Source organism: Ranitomeya variabilis, chromosome 3, assembly GCF_051348905.1.
Source record: "Ranitomeya variabilis isolate aRanVar5 chromosome 3, aRanVar5.hap1, whole genome shotgun sequence".
Taxonomy (NCBI): domain Eukaryota; kingdom Metazoa; phylum Chordata; class Amphibia; order Anura; family Dendrobatidae; genus Ranitomeya; species Ranitomeya variabilis.
This window is the reverse complement of record NC_135234.1, coordinates 233,487,637-233,509,856: the sequence shown is the minus strand read 5'-3', so window position 1 is coordinate 233,509,856 and position 22,220 is coordinate 233,487,637. Positions and strand designations below refer to the sequence as shown.

Below are 22,220 nucleotides of genomic sequence, written 5' to 3'. Positions count from 1 at the left end.
GTTTAATTTTGTAGAAAAAAAAGCTGATCACAGGCATGGCATGGAATGTAAGTCAGCAAGGACAGGGTTCTCTCCCCTCTGTACCAGTCTGTCTTTGTAACTTTGTTTACTGTAAATGATATCTATAACTGTACGTAATCCCTTTCTCATGTACAGCACCATGGAATTAATGGTACTATATAACTAAATAATAATAATAATGGCATAAAACTAAAGTCCTTTCAAATGGCAACTTTCTGGCTTTAAGAAACACTAAAAGAAATCAAGATAAAAAAATGTGGTAGTCAGTAATGGTTACTTTTTTAAACCAAGCATAGGGGAAAATTATGGAATCACTCAATTCTGAGGAACAAATTATGGAATCACGAAAAACAAGCAAAAAAAAACCACTCCAAAACATCACGAGTATTTTGTTGCACCACCTCTGGCTTTTATAACAGCTTGCAGTCTCTGAGGCATGGGCTTAATGAGTGTCAAGCAGTACTCTTCATCAATCTGGCTCCAACTTTCTCTGATTGCTGTTGCCAGATCAGCTTTTTAGGTTGGACCCTTGTCATGGACCAGTTTCTTTAACTTCCACCAAAGATTTTCAAATGGATTGAGATCCGTACTATTTGCAGGCCATGACATTGACCTTATGTGTCTTTTTTCAAGGAATGTTTGCACAGTTTTTGCTCTATAGCAGGGTGCATTATCTTGAAAAATGATTTCATGATCCCCAAACATCCTTTCAATTGATGGGATAAGAAAAGTGTCCAAAATATCAATATAAACTTGTGCATTTATTGACGACGTAATGACAGCCATCTCCCCAGTGCCTTTACCTGACATGCAGATCCATATCATCAATGACTGGAAATTTGCGTGTTCTCTTCAGGCAGTCATCTTTATAAATCTCATTGGAACGGCACCAAACAAAAGTTCCAGCATCATCACCTTGCCCAATGCAGATTCGCGATTCATCACTGATTATGACTTTCATCCAGCCATCCACAGTCCACAATTGCTTTTCTTTAGCCCAGTGTTACCTTGTTTTTTTTTTGTTTAGGTGTTAATGATGGCTTTCGTTTAGCTTTTCTGTATGTAAATCCCATTTCCTTTAGGAGGTTTCTTACAGTTCGGCCACAGACGTTGACTCCAGTTTCCACCCATTCGTTCCTCATTTGTTTTGTAGTGCATTTCCTGTTTTGGAGACATGTTGCTTAAAGTTTCTGGTCTTGACGCTTTGATGTCTTACTTGGGCTACCAGTATGTTTGCCTTTAACAACCTTCCCATGTTGTTTGTATTTGATCCAGATTTTAGACACAGCTGACCGTGGACAACCAACATCTTTTGCAACATTACGTGATGATTTACCCTCTTTAAAGAGTTTGATAATCCTCTCCTTTGTTTCAATTGACATCTCTCATGTTGGAGCCATGATTCATGTCAGTCCACTTGGTGCAACAGCTCTCCAAGGTGTGATCACTCCTTTTTAGATGCAGACTAACAAGCAGATCTACTTTGATGCAGGTGTTAGTTTTGGGAATGAAAATGTACAGGGTGATTACATAATTTTTTCCTCAGAATTGAGTGATTCCATAATTTTTTTCCTATGCTTGGTTAAAAAAAGTAACCATTACTGACTGCCACATTTTTTGTTCTGTATTTCTTTTAGTGTTTCTTAAAGCCAGAAAGTTGCCATTTGAAATGACTTTAGTTTTGTGCCATGTCTGTGATCTGCTTTTTTTCTACAAAATTAAATAACTGAATGAACGTCCTCCAAGGCCGGTGATTCCATAACTTTTGCCAGGGGTTGTATATATATACAGTGAAGAATAAATGGGTAACAATGTTTTGAACTTTTGACTTTCAGGCTCCATATCTCATTATCCACTTCTGCTTTGAACCTGAGACTAGCCTCATTTTATAGGCAATCATCTTGGATATATCATACTTAAATTTGACTTGCAGCTATTTTAGCATATGATTAGTAATGCAGATTCTTGTCATGTCACTGCATTGTTACTGTTTTGCTCCTAAAGATCTAAATTTAAATTTGTATTATTTTGTTAGTATTTTGTAACTCCACCTTCGGCTTTCAACACTGCCTGAATCCCCATGGGCATGCTCTATATCAGATTCAAACATGTCAATGGAAATTTGATCTCGGGTCTTTTCTACACGTTCCCAAAGTAGGTGCATACTGATCGACTCACTTGGGTATGTATACAGTTTTTTTTTTCCAATTCAACCCACAAGTGTTTAATTGGATTGAGATCTGGGGACTGTGGGGGCCAATCCTGCACCTCTACTTCATTGTCATTGAACCATTTCTTTGCCAATCTTGACATATGCTTTGTGCTTTTGTCCTATTGGAACATTATATTGTCCTTTTAATACCCATAGCACTTGAGGATACTCAAATATAGCTCAGCATTGAGACCACCATCAATCATGGTCAAGTATCCAATACCTTTGTCTGTGAAACAACCCAATATCATCAGGCTTCCTCCACCGAACTTCAAATTTTTCAATCCGTTAGCCCTTTTTTCCCTTGTTTCTTTCAGAACCATTTGCATCTGTCAGCGCCTAGTCTATTGACTTTCGTGTTATCGCTCAAAATTGCCAATTTCAACTTTTTAAATGTCCACTTTTCGTACTTGTTTGCAAACTCGAACCAGTGCTTCATATGACGATTGTAACGCTCGCGCCGAGACTGGTTGGCGCGGGCGCCTGGGGATGTGGCCCCACTGGACCACAGACCAAACTTCCCTGGAAGGGGCGTAACTAAGTAGCTTCCTAGGTGTTCGCTGGAGCCTCTGATGGTGAGGTCAGACTTGTGCAATAGGAAGCTACCAGGTACCACTCCAGGGTGGAGTCGGACTGTGGATGCTGATCCCACCGGGGACAAGACACAGGCAGGCAGGCACGGCTGTGACACTGGCTGACGGACGGGTATGGCAGAGGCCCTGACAGGCAGACTGGCTTGACGGAGATACAGGCAGGCAGACGGGCGCGGCTGGCACTCAGGCGGGCACGGCTGGCACTGGCGGACAGGGCTGATACTCTGGTAGGAACTGATATACAGGCAGATGTATGGAAACAGGTAAGAACATGTTCAGACTGGTGAACATAAAGAAACAGGTAGAGACCCGTACGGCAAGTTGCTGAATAAAGGTAGAGCAAGAGTGGATGCAAAGCAGAATCACAGGAGGCGGAGTAAGAGCAGGAGGTGGAGCTAAGAGTAGGGAAGGAGAAGGCAGAGTTAAGAGCAAAGAAGAAGGCAGAGCCAAGAACGGAGTCGCAGGGGGCGGAGCCAAGAGCGGAGACGCTGGAGGCAGTGCCAAGAGCGGAGACGCTGGAGGCGGAGCCAAGAGCGGAGACACTGGAGGCGGAGCCAAGAGCGGAGACGCTGGAGGCGGAGCCAAGAGCGGAGATGCTGGAGGCGGAGCGAAGAGCCCGAACCGCAGGAGGTAACGCCAAGAGCAGAGTGGCGCAGAACCACGGGTAGTGGCGAACAGAGCAGAGAGATGCAGAGCCACTGATAGTGTCAAGCAGAGCTGAAAGATAAGGCGGAGGTACACACAGCAGAGTGGGAAATGACAAATGACAAAGAAGGAACAGGAACGGACATAGACCAGAGTACAGACAGGAACGGACACGGATACACAAACAGAACACAGATGAAGGCCTGCTAATTGCAGCCCTCTGAGACAGGAAACAGACACGACCTGGCAGCTCAGTAGCAAGTGCTAACTGAGGGAAATAGTTTGCTCAGGCATCCTCCAATGGGTGAGGATGCCTTAAGTATCAGAGGCCCCTAGGCTATTGGCCAGGGACACCTTAGGGAGGTGCACACAGTCTCAATAAGAATCCGGAGTGGCTGGCACCGCCCCCCTATGCACACAGCCAGGAAGTGTACACAGAGCAAGCAGCCATGAAGCACATGGCATGGAGCCGGCAGCAGACAGATCTCACAGCATGGCACTGGGTGAGTGAGTTGATGTAACAGGCAGGTGGGGAATGGAAGGCCATGCAGTGATGCCGGCAGGGTTGTTACAACGATATTGAAGTTGAGGCTTCTTCACCTTTTTTTGGACCACCGTTCCAGACTTGTGTAATGTGGGTTGCACGGCACTTGCATCGACGTCTGTGATCTCACTATTGTGAAGCATATGATCCACCTCCACTGCCGTGTTTGTCGCACCAGAACTTATAGACCTTGTGATGAGCTGACTTGTTGACTCCAATATTTTGCCTGGATGTCTACCTTCTGACCTTCTGGCTTCTGAATGGATGGACGGACTTCATTTCGTATTCTTCAAACTGTCATTGCACTCGTGTGGTGCAGTTTGGCAATTTTCTTGGCCAAGAGACCACTATCGATGAACTGGATGATGCTGTTTCTCTTTTCTTGGGAAATCGTCTTCATGGCTGCTCCTCGATTTGAACCAGTGACCTTTCACTTAGGAATCAACCTAATAATACACTGAGCTATTAGGGAGTGTGAAAACAGGTTGTATTTTGTAGTATTCATGAACAAAAATATTTTTCCACCAACAGGAGCAAAACAGTAACAATGCCGTAACATGACAAGAATCTGCATAATTAATCATATGCTAAATAGTTGCAAGTCAAATTTATGTATGAGATAGCCAAGATAATTGTCTATAATAGTCTCACGATCAAATGATGAAAGTCAAAAGTTCAAAATATTGTTACCATTTTGCTCTTCTGTCTGTGTGTATATACAGTGGGGAAAACAAGTATTTAGTCAACCGCCAATTGTGCAAGTTCTCCCACTTAAAAAGATGAGAGAGGCCTGTAATTGACATTATAGGTAGACCACAACTATGAAAGTCAAAATGAGAAAACAAATCCAGATAACCACCTTGTCTGATCTGGTAAGATTTATTTAGCAAATTATGGTGGAAAATAAGTATTTGGTCATTAACAAAAGTTCATCTCAATATTTTGTTATATATTCTTTGTTGGCAATGACAGAGGTGAAACGTTTTCTGTATGTCTTCACAAGGTTGGCACACACTGTTGGTGGTATGTTGGCCCATTCCTCCATGCAGATCTCCTCTAGAGCAGTGCTGTTTTGGGCCTGTCGCTGGGCAAACCGGACTTTTAACTCCCTACAAAGGCTTTCTATGGAGTTGAGATCTGGAGACTAGCTAGGCCACTCCAGGACCTACATGTGCTTCTTACGAAGCCACTCCTTCATTGCCCTGGTGGTGTGCTTGGGATCTTTATCATGCTGAAAGACCCATCCTCGTTTCATCTTCAATGCCCTTGCTGATGGAAGGAGGTTTGCACTCAAAATCTCACGATACATGGCCCCATTCATTCTTTCATGTACACGGGTCAGTCGTCCTGGTCCCTTTGCAGAGAAACAGCCCCAAAGCCTGATGTTGTCACCCCCATGCTTCACAGTAGGTATGGTGTTCTTTGGATGCAACTCAGCATTCTGTCTCCTCCAAACACGACGAGTTTTGTTTCTACCAACAGTTCTACTTTGCTTTCATCAGACCATATGACATTCTCCCAATACTCTTCTGGATAAGCTAGCAAACTTCAGACGGGCCCGGACATGTACTGGCTTAAGCAGGGGTACACGTCTGGCACTGCAGGATCTGAGTCCCTGGCGGCGTAGTGTGTTACTGATGGTAGCCTTTGTTATGGTGGTCCCACCTCTATTTAAGTCATTCACTAGGTCCTCCCTGGTGGTTCTGGGATTTTTGCTCACTGTTCTTGTGATCATTTTGACCCCACGGGGTGAGATCTTGCGTGAAGCCCCAGATCGAGGGAGATTATCAGTGGTCTTGTATGTCTTCCATTTTCTTATTATTGCTCCCACAGTTGATTTCATCACACCAAGCTGCTTGCCTATTGCAGATTCAGTCTTCCCAGCCTGGTGCAGGGCTACAATTTTGTTTCTGGTGTACTTCGACAGCTCTTTGGTATTCACCATAGTGGAGTTTGGAGTGTGACTGTTTGTGGACAGGTGTCTTTTATACTGATAACAAGTTCAAACAGGTGCCATTACTACAGGAAATGAGTGGAGGACAGAGGAGCCTCTTAAAGAAGAAGTTACAGGTCTGTGGGAGCCAGAAATCTTGCATGTTTTTAGGTGACCAAATACTTATTTTCCACCATAATTTGCAAAATAAATCATGCCAAATCAGATAAGGTGATTTTCTGAATTTGTTTTGTCATTTTTACTCTCATAGTTGTGGTCTACCTATGATGTCAATTACAGGCCTCTCTCAGCTTTTTAAGTGGGAGAACTTGCACAATTTGTGGCTTACTAAATACCGGTACTTTTTTCCCCACTGTATGTGTATGTGCATGTATATATATATATATATATATATATATATATATATATATATATATATTCAACGTGTAAGTGCTTTCGTTGCTGACTCATTTATATTTATAGAAGCTTTATACACTGATTTGTGTGCCTGATGGAGTCAATAGTATAGTGTTGGAACATATTGCAGTATGTAGGTTTTTCCCACCTTTCCTTTTATAACATTTGTTTTAGTCAATTATTTTATTTTTGAATAACATGTTAGTAAAGTATCAATTGATTATACAGTCTTCCTCATATTTCTGCTGTGATGTCTTCAGCCAGTATCTCCCAAGGCTCAGCGTTTTCTCTGATACTTCCTTTGGTTTAATTGATGGTAGCTGAATGGTAGACATATTTGTCTTTGACAATAAAGATATTTTAAAATAGTTATTCCCATATTAGCAAGTTACTAACTAGCCTTTAACCCATTTCCTTTGCTATTTTTTTAAGCATTTAAATGCTACTTTCAATCTCTGATAGAGGCTGGTTTTCATAGGAACTTGTAATTTCTTTTATATACTGCAATACTCTAGTATATACACCAAGCTTTCAAATTATTGCAGGTTCAAGCAATGTAAGATGGCTAAAAGATAAAGTGAAGAAATAAGAGTTTGAATCACACCCCTTATCCCATTTAAGAAAAAAACAAAAAAAACTTAAAAAAAACCTCATGCTTTTTTCACATTGCTAAACAGCACAGATCCATTCAGTCCCACCATCCAACACAAGAGACACTCTCACAAATCACTTAACCATCTACTTTATCTATCCTCTTTCTCCTAGTTGCAGGAGATATCTCTCCCAACCCCGGCCCCCCATGTTATTGTAAGTCGAACCCCTAAAATCTCATTAATATTCCCTGCATGCCTTCTGTCTCTTTTAATTGTGCCCTTTGGAATCCTCGCTCAGTGTAATAAACTCTCCTTCATCCATGGCTTCTTCCTTTCTGATTCTCTTAACCTTTTGGCTCTTACTGAAACCTGGATCCAGCAGTCAGACACCACCGCTGCTGCTCTCTCATATGGTGGACTACACTTCTCTCATACCCCAAGATCGGGCAACAGAGCAGGTGGAGGTGTTGGTCTGCTCCTATCACCCAAATTTACCTTTCAGGTTATCCTTCAAGTATCCTCACTTGTCTTCCCTTCTTTTGACGTCCATGCTGTCAGACTCTACATCCCCTTCTCCATGCGAGTGGCAGTGGTGTATCGTCCTCCGGCTTCCCCCTTCATCAGTTCCTGAATCACTTTGCCACCTGGCTTCCACATTTTCTCTCCTGTGACATCCCCACCCTCATCATGGGGGATTTCAACATCACCATTGCTTTTCCCCTCTCCCCATCTGCCACTCACCTTTTATTTCTAACCTCCTCTTTCGGCCTTTCGCAGCTTACTAACTCTCCTATGCATGAAGATGGAAACGTCTCGCCTCGTCTCGTCTTTGCTCACTGGATGATTTCACAAACGCCCCTGTCCCGCTCTCTGACCACAACCTTCTTTTATTCTATATCAAGAACTGCTATCCCGCTCAGGTCACCCCCACTTTCCACACTTATAGAAATATTCGCCCATTAACACCCAGAAACTTATGAAGAACTTGCAGTCATGATTGGCCCCTATCTCCTCCCTCTCATGTCCTGATTCTGCACTGAAGCATTACAATGAAACACTGCAAAGTGCCCTGGATGAAACTGCACATCCGATACATGGAACAACTCGGCACAGATGGCGACAACCCTGGCACACACTGCAAACACGTTTCCTACAGTGGTGCTCCAGGTGCGCCGAACGTCTGTGGAAAAAATCCAATCTACCCGAAGATTTCATCCATTATAAGTTTATGCTTAAAACATACAACACTGCCCTTCACCTCTCCAAACAAACCTATTTCACACCCTGATCACCTCACTATCCAATAACCCTAAACGTCTCTTTGACACTTTTCATTCCCTACTCAACCCAAGAGTGCAGGCCCCAACCACGGATCTCCGCTCTGACCAATTATTTCAAAGAAAAAATTGGCCATATCCGACAATAAATTATCTCCTAGTCTCTCATACCATGCACTGTCCTCGCTCCTCCACTGCATCTAGCTTACTCTCTGGTTTTGAACTAGTCACAGAAGAAGTAATCAGGCTCCTTGCATCTTCTCGCCCTACCACTTCCACCAGTGACCCCATTTTGTCACATCTCCTCCAGTCCCTCTCCCTTGCTGTCACCACTCACCTAAGAAAAATATTCAACCTCTCTCTCTTCCGGTATCTTTCCCTCCTCATTTACGCATGCCATCATACATCCATTACTTAAAGGACCATCCCTCAACCAAAACTGCGCAGCTAACTATAGATCTGTCTCTAACCTTCCCTTCATCTTTAAATTCCTGGAACGCCTGGTCCACTCCGGTCTTATCCACTATCTCTCAGATAACTCTCTTCTTGACCCTCTGCAATCCGGTTTCTGCTCTTTACACTCTACTGAAACTGTCCTCACTAAAGTCTCTAATGATCTACTAACAGCTAAACCTAATGGTCACTACTCCATGTTAATTTACTTGGATCTGTCTGCAGCATTCGACACTGTGGATCATCAGCGCCTCCTCACTATGCTCCGCTCAATCGGCCTCAAGGACACCGTTCTCTCCTGATTCTCCTCCTATCTCTCTGACCGCTCCTTCACTGTATCTTTTCTGGCTCCTCTCATCTTCTTCTTACTGCTGGGGTTCCTCAAGGATTGGTTCTAGGTCCCCTCCTCTTCTCTTTGTATACTGCCCCTATTGGACACTCAGTAGATTTGGTTTCCAGTACCATCTCTATGCTGAGACCCAATTCTATACTTCTTCTCCTAATATCATGCCTGCCTTTTTAGAAAACACCAGTGATTGTCTTACCGCTGTCTCCAACATCATGTCCTCCCTCTATCTGAAACTGAACCTGTCAAAAACTGAACTCCTTGTGTTTCCTTCCTCTACTAACCTACCTATGTCCGACATTGCCATTTCCATGTGTGGTTCCACCATTACTCCACAGCAACATGCCCGCTGTCTTGGGGTCATACTTGATTCCAAGCTTTCATTTCCTCCCCCACATCCGATCACTGGCTCGCTCTTGTTATTTGCACCTCAAAAACCTTTCTAGAGTTCAACCCTTTCTTACTTTCGACTCTGCAAAAACTCTTACTGTTTCTCTTATTCATTCTCGTCTGGACTATTGTAACTCTCTACTAATCGGTCTCTCCTACCTGAGGTTAACATCCTCAATAACCAGAACCTCCCACTCCCATCTCCAAGACTTTTCACGTGCTGCCCTGCATTCTTTGGAATGCACTACCCAGGTTAATACGATTAATCCCCAATTTCTACAGTTTTAACCCCTTCATGACCTTCGGATTTTCCATTTTTCCATGTTCGTTATTTGCTCTCCTCCTTCCCAGAGTCATAACTATTTAATTTTTACATCAATATGACTATGTGAGGGCTTATTTTTTGCGGGACGAGTTGTACTTTTGAACGACATCATTGGTTTTACCATGTCGTGTACTAGAAAATGGGAAAAAAATTCCAAGTGCGGTGAAATTGCAAAAAAAGTGCAATCCCACACTGGTTTTTAGTTTGGCATTTTTACTAGGTTCACTAAATGCTAAAACTGACCTGCCATTATGATTCTCCAGGTCATTACGAGTTCATAGACACCTAACATGTCTAGGTTCTCTTTTATCTAAGTGGTGAAAAAAAATTCCAAACTTTGCTAAAAAAAAAAAACTCGTAACATCTCCATTTTTCATGATCTGGGGTCAGGTGAGGGCTTATTTTTTGCGTGCCGAGCTGGCGTTTTTAAGGATACCATTTTGGTGCAGATACGTTCTCTTGATCGCCCGTTATTGCATTTTAATGCAATGTTGTGGCGACCAAAAAAACGTAATTCTGGCGTTTCGAATTTTTCTCTCGCTACGCTGTTTAGCGATCAGGTTAATCCTATTTTTTATTGATAGATTGGGCGATTCTGAATGCGGTAATACCAAATATATGTAGGTTTGATTTTTTTATTGATTTATTTTGAATGGGGCGAAAGGGGGTTGATTTAATCTTTTATTTTTATTTTTTTTTCACTTTTTTTAACATTTTTTTTTAACTTGTGCCATGCTTCAATAGCCTCCATGGGAGGCTAGAAGCTGGCACAACTCGATCGGCTCTGCTACATAGCAGCGATCATCAGATTGCTGCTATGCAGCAGAAATGCAGGCTTTCTATGAGCGCCGACCACAGGGGGGCGCTCACAGCTAGCCGGGATCAGTAAAAATAGAGGTCTCAAGGACCTCTATGGTTACCATTCTGATGCATCGCTGACCCCCGATCATGTGACGGGGGTCAGCGATGCACTCATTTCCGTCCGGAAGCGCCGGTTAAATGCCGCTGTCAGTGTTTGACAGCGGCATTTAACTAGTTAATAGCGACGGGTGAATTGCGATTTCACCCGCCGCTATTGCGTGCACATGTCAGCTGTTCAAAACAGCTGACATGTCCCGACTTTGATGCGGGCTCACCGCCGGAGCCCTGCATCAAAGTGCGGTATCTGACCTCGGACGTACTATCCGGGATAGTACGTCCGAGGTCAGAAAGGAGTTAAGCGTGCTCTAAAAGCGACTTTGGTCAGACTGGCCTACCGCCTCAATGCATTAACCTGATTATTCCTGTGTTGCCCATTCAATTTTTTTTTACCATAACCAGGTTCCTCGTATCATGTTCCCACATGCTTTCTGCATTTAATAGCCCTCTGTGTCTGTATTGTTCCATACTTAGGCTGATAACCGGTTCATGCAGCATTACAAGAACATCCGATTCATACACTATGGCTGGTCCTAACAATGAAAGCAATTGTAACCCATCCACCTTTCGTGTCTCCCCTTTTTCCTCATAGATTGTAAGCTTGCGAGCAGGGCCCTCATTCCTCTTGGTATCTGTTTTGATCTATGTGTTTATTGTTATGCTGTAATGTCTATTGTATATACAAGTCCCCTCTAAAATGTAAAGTGCTGCGGAATATGTTGGCGCTATAGAAATAAAATTATTATTATTAATTAAAAAAATATATTTGATATAGCTGTTTCCATAAAGTCCAATCTATGAAAATCTATAATTAATTAACCAGAATGGTAATCGCTGTCAAGAGAATAACAAAATGCCAGAATTTATATTTTTGGGTTGCTGCACCTCACCCAAAAAATCTGATAAATTATTCAAACACTGTATGTATCCTAAAATGGTGTCAATAGAAATGTCAGCTGAAAACCCAAAACCTTACACAGCTCCATCGACCTTGGCACCTGACAAATTCATCATAATTTACGTCACAAAAGTGGTATAACTTCCGAATGAATTTCTGGCGATTGGGTATAGCAGTTGAAAGATGCTCCAAATTCAATGTGAGGCAAATGTCCCTTAATAAATTTGTCATATCTTTCTCCAGGTCTCCCTTCAATAAGGCTGGTGTACAAGATGCCACAATAAATCTTGATTCTTAAGTCTAATATTAAACCCACTGACCAGTGTGAAGATTGCTAGATACCTGTTTTTTATTCCATATACTGTAGATAGTGATATAGAAGATTGAAAAATAAATGATCAAAAATTTTAAAATGATGCATTCCATATAAAAAAAATCTGATTTAAGCAATGGGTAATTTTCTGAAGACACAGTCCCTTTGTATTGCTGGTCACTGAGAGAGAGCTGAGTGTAGCACTTGGCTACCTCCAGCAGTCCCATAGACAAAGAATAGAATAGCGCAGAATGCTTGGATATTGAACCATTCGAGTGGAACCCTTCGGAATCTTGCACCCTGGATTGGCGGGGGTCTTTGTGATAGGATACCCAGAGATCAGCAAGTTATTGTCTATTCTTATTACGTGATATGTTTCTAAGATGGGAACAGCCAATTGAGAGTGGCTGCGCCTACTAGTTGGGTTCTGCCCAGGAGAATGCATATTGTTCCTGGCACAGACACCGGCGAATCCTGGATTAACAAATCTGCAGTCACACAGCGTTGTCAGATTTTAGATCGGAAAACCCATTTAAGCATGACTTGCTGTTTGGATATGTCCCATTTATGTATACATTATTTCTACATTATTATATATTTGTATAGCGCCTACATATTCTGAAGCATTTTACAAATCAAATGGTAAGCATCATTCAACAATTATTAGAGGAGTGAGCACCCTACTTCCAAGCTAATAATCTATAAGGAAATAGGGGGGACAAATAAGTGCTTGTAGCGTAGGGATATTCATGTAAAGCTTCATGAACCAGTCAACAGTTAGTATCTGTATATGTCCAGATACAAAGAGCTAATGAGAGCATTAAAGGTGTGTAATTAGAAGATAAAAAGTCCCAGATTCTGAGGGAAATGTAGAAAGTGAGAACTGAGATATGTTAAATTATGGAGGTGATAGGCCTATCTAAATAGATTTGATTTTACAGCCCTCTTAAAATTGTGGATACTGGGAATTAATCGGATTATCTGGGGTAGAGCATTCCAAAGAACTAGTGCAACATGAGATAAGTCTTAGAGACTGGAATGTGAGGTTCGGATTATGGACAATGTTGGCCTTAAAACATTGGAAGAATAAAAGCCCAGGTAGGGTGGTAGAGATGAGAGAGGATATATAGGGCTTGGTTGCATAGCAGATAGTAGTAGTAGTAGTATGTTATATTTTCAGATGAGGGAGCAGTGACTAGTAATATTCATATTTCTTTGATATACCGAAGCAACTTGTTAGAATGCATGAGTTCGTCCACATTTGTAAATCTGAGCCTTCCAAAAATATGAATGTACTGTATGTTATGTCTGTCCACGTTGTCAACTGCTATATTAATTTCCAATCACTAACTGGTATCTAGGTTCTATTTTTCCATGTTTTACTGGATATACTAAGCAGATAAATATATTACAGCTTCAATACTGTATAAACCATTGAAAAAACATGCCCTGGTCACCCAAGTCATCCCAATATCTACAGCTCAGATACATGCTGCCATGTAAAGCAAAATCTTTTAACATCTTACATGAACACATTAAGGGGAATATTTCATTTCACCAAATGTCATTCACCTGCAGATATAGGGTTAATCTGCAAGTTATTAGCATTCCTATGTTGTTCGGCCGCCTTAATGAAAGTGCGGCTACTGGGAGAAATTAACTTTATTCCTCTCGGGAGATGCCTGCTTTCAGTCATAAAGACTTGCCCAAAACGGCTGCAGACACTCACCTCGGCAGTTTGATTGACAGCTCACTCTGAAATGCATTTGTGCAGAAACAGCTGTCAATCAAAATACCAGGTTATGCTTTATGCCGCCACTCACTGTGTACTGAGCAGTGACTGTATCAGACGGCTCCTGGGAGGAATAAGGCTCATTTTCTCCCAGTAGCCGTACTTTCCCTAAAGCGGACTGACAGCTTAGGAATACTGTTAACCTGCAGCTCTTGCGGACATGACAGGTTCCTTTTAGCATGCTACATGAATGTGCACAGTGTGAAATGAGTAATACAATCCAGATAAGTTTTATAGTATACTAGCTGTACTACCCGGCTTCGCCCGGGTTAATGACTGCTGTTAGCAAAATAGAATGTGTTAACAAAAATTTATTCTGCACACAAAAACCACAAAACAAATAGATAGAAATGTAATTATTAAAAGGCAAAAACTAAGCTAATAGAAGAATTTCACAACATATATTAGCTTTGTTATACTGAGAATGTCTTTGTTGCCTATATTAACCAATCAGAGCTCAGGTTAATTAACTGTAGCAAAATAGAAGCTGAGCTGTGATTGGTTGCTATTGGCAGCCTGATAAATCCCCAGCCTACAGGAAGCCCTCCCCCCTGGCAGTATATATTAGCTCACACATACACATAATAGACAGGTCATGTGACTGACAGCTGCCGTATTTCCTATATGGTACAGTTGTTGCTCTTGTAGTTTGTCTGCTTATTAATCAGATTTTTATTTTTGAAGGATAATACCAGACTTGTGTGTGTTTTAGGGCGAGTTTCATGTGTCAAGTTGTGTGTGTTGAGTTGCGTGTGGCGACATGCATGTAGCGACTTTTGTGAGATGAGTTTTGTGTGGCGACATGCGTGTAGCAACATTTTGTGTGTTGAGTTGCATGTGACAGGTTAGTGTAGCAAGTTGTGTGCAGCAAGTTTTGCGCATGGCGAGTTTTGCGCGTGGCGAGTTTTATGTGTGGTGCCTTTTGAGTATGTGCAAGTTTTGTGTGAGGCAACTTTTGCATGTGTTGCAACTTTTGCATGTGTTGCAACTTTTGTGCATGTGGCAATTTTTGTGCGTGTGCAAGTTTTGCGTGTGGCGAGTTTTCCATGAGGTGAGTTTTGCACGTGTGGCGAGTTTTGCATGTGGAGAGTTTTGCGCGTGGCGAGTTTTGAGCGGCGACTTTTGTGTTTCTACTTTTATGTGGCGAGGTTGGTGTATGTGTGGTGAAATGTGCGCTGAGGGTGGTATATGTGTTCGAGCACGTGGTAGTGTGTGGTGATTATCCCATGTCGGGGCCCCACCTTAGCAACTGTACAGTATATACTCTTTGGCGCCATCGCTCTCATTCTTTAAGTCCCCCTTGTTCACATCTGGCAGCTGTTAATTTTCCTCCAGCACTTTTCCTTTCATTTTTTCCCCATTATGTAGATAGGGGCAAAATTGTTTGGTGAATTGGAAAGCGCGGGGTTAAAATTTCACCTCACAATATAGCCTATGACGCTCTCGGGGTCCAGACGTGTGACTGTGCAAAATTTTGTGGCTGTAGCTGCGACGGTTCAGATGCCAATCCCGGACATACATACATACATACACACATTCAGCTTTATATATTAGATTTAGCTTATACAGTCTGAGCCCAGTTATGTACATTGCTGTATTGTTTTGCTTTTGACAGGCTGTAAGGATCTGTCTTCCTTGTATTTTCTGTTTAGGGAGGGCAGAGTATAGGATTACCCTTGTATTTGCTTACCTGATTTAGTAATTTCTTGTGTATACATATTTGGATTACTTGAATACTTAATACTTTTTGTATTTATGTTACATAATTTTATATACCTTTAGTCATATAACATTAAACATTGTCTATATCGATTTTTGTCCTCAAATACATAAACAGATAGATTTATATTTGCCTGTAACAGTGTAATAAATATTTGTTCATCTTTTAGATGTCATGTTTTGTAATTCATTACTTTTAAGACCTTTTTTTTAATCTACTGCTTATTAAATTTCCTGTCCACTTTTGTTTCTCAGCTGTTTGCCATCTTTGCCTTTGGAACTTGTGGTTCTTTCATTGGCGAGACAGCAGCAGTCGTGATGTGTAAGGTTTCAGAAACGCAGACAGACACAGATCTCATTTCGGTGCCTTTTTCCTACCCTTTCAGGTAATGCCTTGTCATCTTCACTTGATTCCCTGCCAGTAGAATAGAATACTGAAAATGTCTTTCTGCCTGTTTTGCCTCATCATTAAAGACTTTGTCCAGGTACCCCTCACTGTATGTGTGTGTATATATATATATATATATATATATATATATATATATATATATATATATATATATATATACACACACACACACTAATCAGAGGGAAGAAGCAGATGAAAAGAGTGACATTGGACAGCTAATTACAATGGCACCTGTTCAGGAATGGGCTATATTAAGTGGCAAGTGAGCAGCCATCTCTGAGAAGATGTGTTGGCTGCAGGAAAAAAAGTAAAGCATACAAACCTAGCCAGCTCTAACAAGGGGTACTTGTCATGACTACAGTGACTGGCTATAGACACCTCCAAAAATGTCAGATCTTATATAGTTTTTCGGGTAGATTGGTTAGTACTAGTGATGAGCGAATATACTCGTTACTCGAGATTTCTCGAGTACGCTCGGGTGTCCTCCGAGTATTTTTTAGTGCTTGGAGATTTAGTTTTTCTTGCCGCAGCTGAATGATTTACATCTGTTAGCCAGCATAAGTACATGTGGGGATTCCCTAGCAACCAGGCAACCCCCACATGTACTTATGCTGGCTAACAGAAATCTCGAGTAACGAGTATATTCGCTCATCACTAGTTACTGTAGTACCTGCCACAAGTGGTCCAAAGAAGGACAATAGGTGAACAGATGTTCAAGGAAAATGAACTCTAACCTGTCTGGTTCAATCTCACAGAAGGGTTACTGTTTCACAAGGTGTCACAAGGTGTCAGAAATCTCAGGCATCGCAGCTGCAAACTGTACAAAGTGCTCATGTTGACCCTTATCCACTGCTGGTAATGGACGTGCTCCCCTGGGGACAAGATGACATCAAATGATGATGAAAGCAAGCCAATGGAGGCAGTGTGGTACTCTTTACAATGTTCTGCTGGGAAACCTTGAGTTCTGGAATTCTTATGGATGTTATTCTGACAATCAAATCTACTTCTGCATTGTTGCAGACCATCTAGAACCCTTGATGGCAAAGTTTCAGCAGTATAATGTGCTTGCCACACTGCAAAAATTGCTCAGTAATGGTTTGAGTAAGACTATATTCACGTACCATTTTAGCATACGTTCAGTGGCTCCACCGGGGCTTAAGTCTGAACCCCCGCAAAATGGGATTTGGGCGTCTGCACTGATGGGGTCAAAGGCACTAATGATGCAGACGAAGTCACAATGTGCTCTGTCATACATTGTTTCCGGCAGTATACACCTAGTTGAGGCTGGCAAAATGACATAGTTCATTATCTCCATAGGCGTATATGACCGAAAATTATGTCCATCTGCATCATTACTGTCTATGTCCCCATTAGTCAATATATTTGAATCCCATTTTGTGGGGGTTCAGATGTTTTGGCAGCACCAGGGGGATCTGTGCAATATGAGCCAGGTGGTTTTAGGATTATGGTTGATCACTGTATAGTTTGCATAAAAAGTTACATACCTTAGCACTCATAGAGTGGTGCTTGACTTGTAATGATTCTAATTTAAATTAATATGAATTAACAGAGCAAAAGAAGTGCAGCAGTATTTACATGCCCAGGTCTCAGAACTAGTGCAGGATGCAGTAAACCCATGTAGTAAAGATGGCAGTAACACAGACTCAAAATACTGATGAGACAACCACTCACAACCTACCAGTTCATGGAGGGGGTGATTGCTTAGTATAGGAATGCACGAAAGAGGCTTATATAGGGCTCTGGTCACACAGATAATGCAGTGTTCGGCTTACAACCTATTAGTGACGCCCATACTATTAGATTAAGCGACCAATACCTCATATATTATGTATATTTTTTGCACTTCATTTTTAAGGGTGCAGCCAAGCCCAGCATTTTTGGACTTGTAAACTAGGGTGTCCGTTCTCATGATGGGCACTTAGATAGTGCTGGACAGCACGCCTAATCTAATAGTATGGGTGAGTGAATTGATAGGTTGTGAGTGGTTTTCTCATCAGTATTTTGCACCTGTGTTGCTGCCGTCTTTACTACACTGCTCAAAAAAATAAAGGGAACACTAAAATCCCACATCCTAGATATCACTGAATGAAATATTCCAGTTGTAAATCTTTATTCATTACATAGTGGAATGTGTTGAGAACAATAAAACCTAAAAATGATCAACGTAAATCACAACTAATATCCCACGAAGGTCTGGAGTTGGAATGATGCTCAAAATCACAATGGAAAATTAAGTTACAGGCTGATCCCACTTCAGTGGAAATGCCTCAAGACAAGGAAATGATGCTCAGTAGTGTGTGTGGCCTCCACATGCCTGTATGACCGCCCTACAGTGCCTTGGCATGCTCCTGATGAGGCGGCGGATGGTCTCCTCAGGGATCTCCTCCCAGACCTGGATTAAAGCATCCGCCAACTCCTGTACAGTCTGTGGTGCAACGTGACGTTGGTGGATGGTGCGAGACATGATGTCCCAGATATGCTCAATCGGATTCAGGTCTGGGGAACGGGCGGGCCAGTCCATAGTTTCAATGCCTTCATCTTGCAGGAACTGCTGACACACTCCAGCCACATGAGGTCTGGCATTGTCCTGCATTAGGAGGAACCCAGGGCCAACTGCAGCAGCATATGGTCTCACAAGGGGTCTGAGGATCTTATCTCGGTACCTAATGGCAGTCAGGCTACCTCTGGCGAGCACATGGAGGGCTGTGCAGCCCTCCAAATAAATGCCACCCCACACCATTACTGACCCACTGCCAAACCGGTCATGCTGAAGGATGTTGCAGGCAGCAGATCGCTCTCCACGTCATCTCCAGACTCTGTCACGACTGTCACATGTGCTCAGTGTGAACCTGCTTTCATCTGTGAAGAGCACAGGGAGCCAGTGGCGAATTTGCCAATCCTGGTGTTCTGTGCAAATGCCAAGTGTACTGCACGGTGTTGGGCTGTGAGCACAACCCCCATCTGTGGACGTCGGCCACTCAGATCATCCTCATGGAGTCGGTTTCTAACCGTTTGTGCAGACACATGCACATTTGTGGCCTGCTGGAGGTAATTTTGCAGGGTTCAGGCAGTGCTCCTGCTGTTCCTTCTTGCACAAAGGCTGAGGTAGCTGTCCTGCTGCTGGGTTGTTGCCCTCCTACAGCCCCCTCTACATCTCCTGGTGTACTGTCCTGTCTCCAGATAGCGCCTCCAGCCTCTGGACACTACATTGACAGACACAGCAAACCTTCTTGCCACAGCTCGCATTGATGTGCCATCCTGGATGAGCTGCACTACTTGAGCCACTTGTATGGGTTGTAGAGTCCATCTCATGCTACCACGAGTGTGAAAGCACAACCAACATTCAAAAGTGACCAAAACATCAGCCAGAAAGCATTGGTACTGAGATGTGGACTGTGGTCCCCACCTGCAGAACCACTCCTTTATTGAGTGTGTCTTGACAATTGCCAATAATTTCCATCTGTTGTCTATTCCATTTGCACAACAGCATGTGAAATTGATTGTCAAACAGTATTATTTCCTAAGTGGACAGTTTGTTTTCACAGAAGTTTGATTTACTTGGAGTTATATTCTGTTGTTTAAGTGTTCCCTTTATTTTTTTTAGCAGTGTATATAGGTTTGCTGCATCATGATAGTGCATTAGTTCTGAGACCTGGGCAGGTAAATACCGCTGCCTTTTGTTGCTGAGTTAACACCTTTTGTGAAGTAAATAAATGTATAAAGATTTTAGCTTTTAAATTGAATTTTTTGCTTCCTAATCTGAGAGCAGCATTATGTAGGGTCAGTTTCCCTGATTCCAGCAATGCATCACTTACCTGGCTGCTTAGTGTAGTTTTTATAAAAATTGGAGATTATTACTAGAGAACTAGCAAACTTGCTGCCAGGTAGTTCATCCACGCTCTCACCATTGATTGAAAACTTTCTGCTTATTGTGGGATTGCTACTCACTTGGGTGCATCATTACAGAACACACAAAGCGTTTCAATTTAAATGTCCATGGTCGTTTATTGGTGCTTCATAAACAAGGCACAAGCAAATGAAAAACAAACAGCCTTTCAGTGCAGGCAAAACAAAATAAACAGTTCTTGACAAAGTCTCTTTAGAGCCAGTCCTGGTCACACAGGCTGGATAGCATCCATTATACCAGCTCAATCTGGGGATAACAGACAGGAGGCTTTCTTCCTCTATACACACAGACCATGTGTCAAACAGACTACATTTTAACATGTGAACTATACCCAGAGGTGGGGTATATAGGCAGCCAGACCCACCCATTCACCAGGCTGCCCATAAAACCTGGCTTAGATGCACCAAATAAGCCTCTTAGTACTATGGGCACTAGAGGAATACTCCAGGTTTATATCACAGACGACAACCACCTCTGTGATACACACCTCCCATCACCTATGTGTCCAGTAATCACCTTACATACCTCCCCCTGTGCTTAAAGCTGTGGGGCTTGGCATCTTCATTTACTAGACACGGGATTCTCAAAAGGGCATCGGCATTACCATGTAGCTTCTCGGTTCTTTGTTCCACATGTAAGCTGCAATATTCCAGGGCTGGAAACCAGCAGGTAACGCAAGCATTTTTCCAATTTTTCTCCCTCATCAACTTGAGTGGGGCGTAGTCTGATACTAATTTAAACTTTCACCCTAACAGATAGTACCATAATGTGCCCACCTCCCACTTTGTGGCCAAGCATTCCTTTTCTACAATGGAATAATTATTTTCACAGCTTCCTACTCAGGTAGAGAATGGGGTGCTCATCCCCATTTATCTCTTTATCTGCTCCTAAACCGACTTCTGAGGCGTCTGTCTAGAGTACAAATTCTTTCTTGACGTCGAGGGCAACCAGGACTGGCTGCTTACACAGAGCTACTTCCAGCTCTTGAAAGGCCATCTCTGCCTCCGCAGTCTATTTGGCCATAGCTGATTTCGTCCCCTTAAGAAGGTCAGTTAGGGGTGCGGCCATCATGGCAAGGTTTGGAATTAGTCTCCTGTAATGATTCCTAGAAAGGCTCTAACTTAATTCTTTGAGCGCGTTCTCGGCCATTGTTAGATTGCGTCCACTTTACTTATCTGGGGTTTGAGCTCTCTACCTACTACATACCCTAGCTATTTGGCCTCTTCTTTCCCCATTGCATTTTTTTTTTGATTTATCGAAATCCCCACCTTCTTGAGAGCATCAAAGGGACCACCTCTGCGAGTAGATCAAACTGTTCCTGCTGGTAACGGTGCTGCTGTTGCTGAATCTGTTGCATAAGCAGTTTATTCGTCCCCTGCTGTGCTAGCTGTTGTTGGTGCTGCTGCAGCAGCTGGGCTTGCACCAGGTGTGTCACCAGGTCCTTCATGCTGTCTGACGTTATTTGCCGACTTATGGCCACCTTCACCCAGGACATGCAGTACTTCTGTTGCCGTCACATGTGTTCCCTGGCAATGCTGTGCACACTTCGAACATCAATTGTTGGATTGGTACTCACTTGGGTGCATCATTTGGCTACACAAGAAGCCTTTCCATTTAAATGTTTTTTGCTGCTTTATTGGTGCTTCATAAACTAGCCACAAGAAAGGAAAAACAAACAGATTTTCAGTGTAGGCAAAAGAGTTTTTGAAAAAATGTTTCTTTAGGGCCAGTCATGGTCACATAGGCTGGATAGCATCCATTATACCAGCTCAGTCTGGGGATAACACACAGGAGGCCCTTTTCCTCTACACACAGACCATGTATCAACCACAGACTCCATGTTTACATTTGAACCACACTCAAAGATGGGGTATGTCGGGAGCCAGACCCACCGATCTCCAAGGCTGCCTGTAAAACCTGGCCCAGATGCACCAAACAAGACTCCTAGTACTAAAGTATGTGCTCTAGAGAAAGATTCCAGGTTTACATAACAGATGACTACCACCTCTGTGATACATACCTCCCATCAACTATGTGTCCGGTAACCACCTTACACTATACACAGTGTACACGGAGAGCTGTGTGAGGTTATACAGGACTCGGCATTTAAAGAACCAGTAGATCTCTGCAGCACCCGGTAAAATAAGCAATTGCTGGAATCAGGGTCTGTCCCTTGCCACTATATCATGCTGCTCTCAGAAGTTGTAACAAAAACCTAGTGGTAAATTCACTTTAAACCATCAGAAATGTGCATGCAGCTTTGGACTGTCAGGCTGTGCAGTACAAGACTTGCGCACACAGCACTAAGCACATGGAGATTCAAGAAAGACCCTGCACTCGTCTATGGGCACTGAGTTATAGCTGCATGCAAAATGAAGCCACAATTCATCCATATAGATGGGACTTAATGCAATATATTATAATATTTGTCAAGATTTTAATAATGTAATAAAAATGTCTCAGCTAACCTGGTGGGTTGTAGTCTATAAGGGGC

General features: G+C 42.6%; 1 protein-coding gene across 1 annotated transcript in view; it reads left to right on the top strand.

Annotated features, from left to right (window-relative positions):
• SYPL2 (synaptophysin like 2) overlaps positions 1–22,220 on the top strand; it is a 38,168-nt gene that overhangs the window by 11,329 nt on the left and 4,619 nt on the right. The window contains exon 4 of the mRNA XM_077295253.1: positions 15,645–15,775. Coding sequence (XP_077151368.1) covers positions 15,645–15,775 — 131 coding nt within the window. The remainder of the gene's footprint in view (positions 1–15,644; positions 15,776–22,220) is intronic.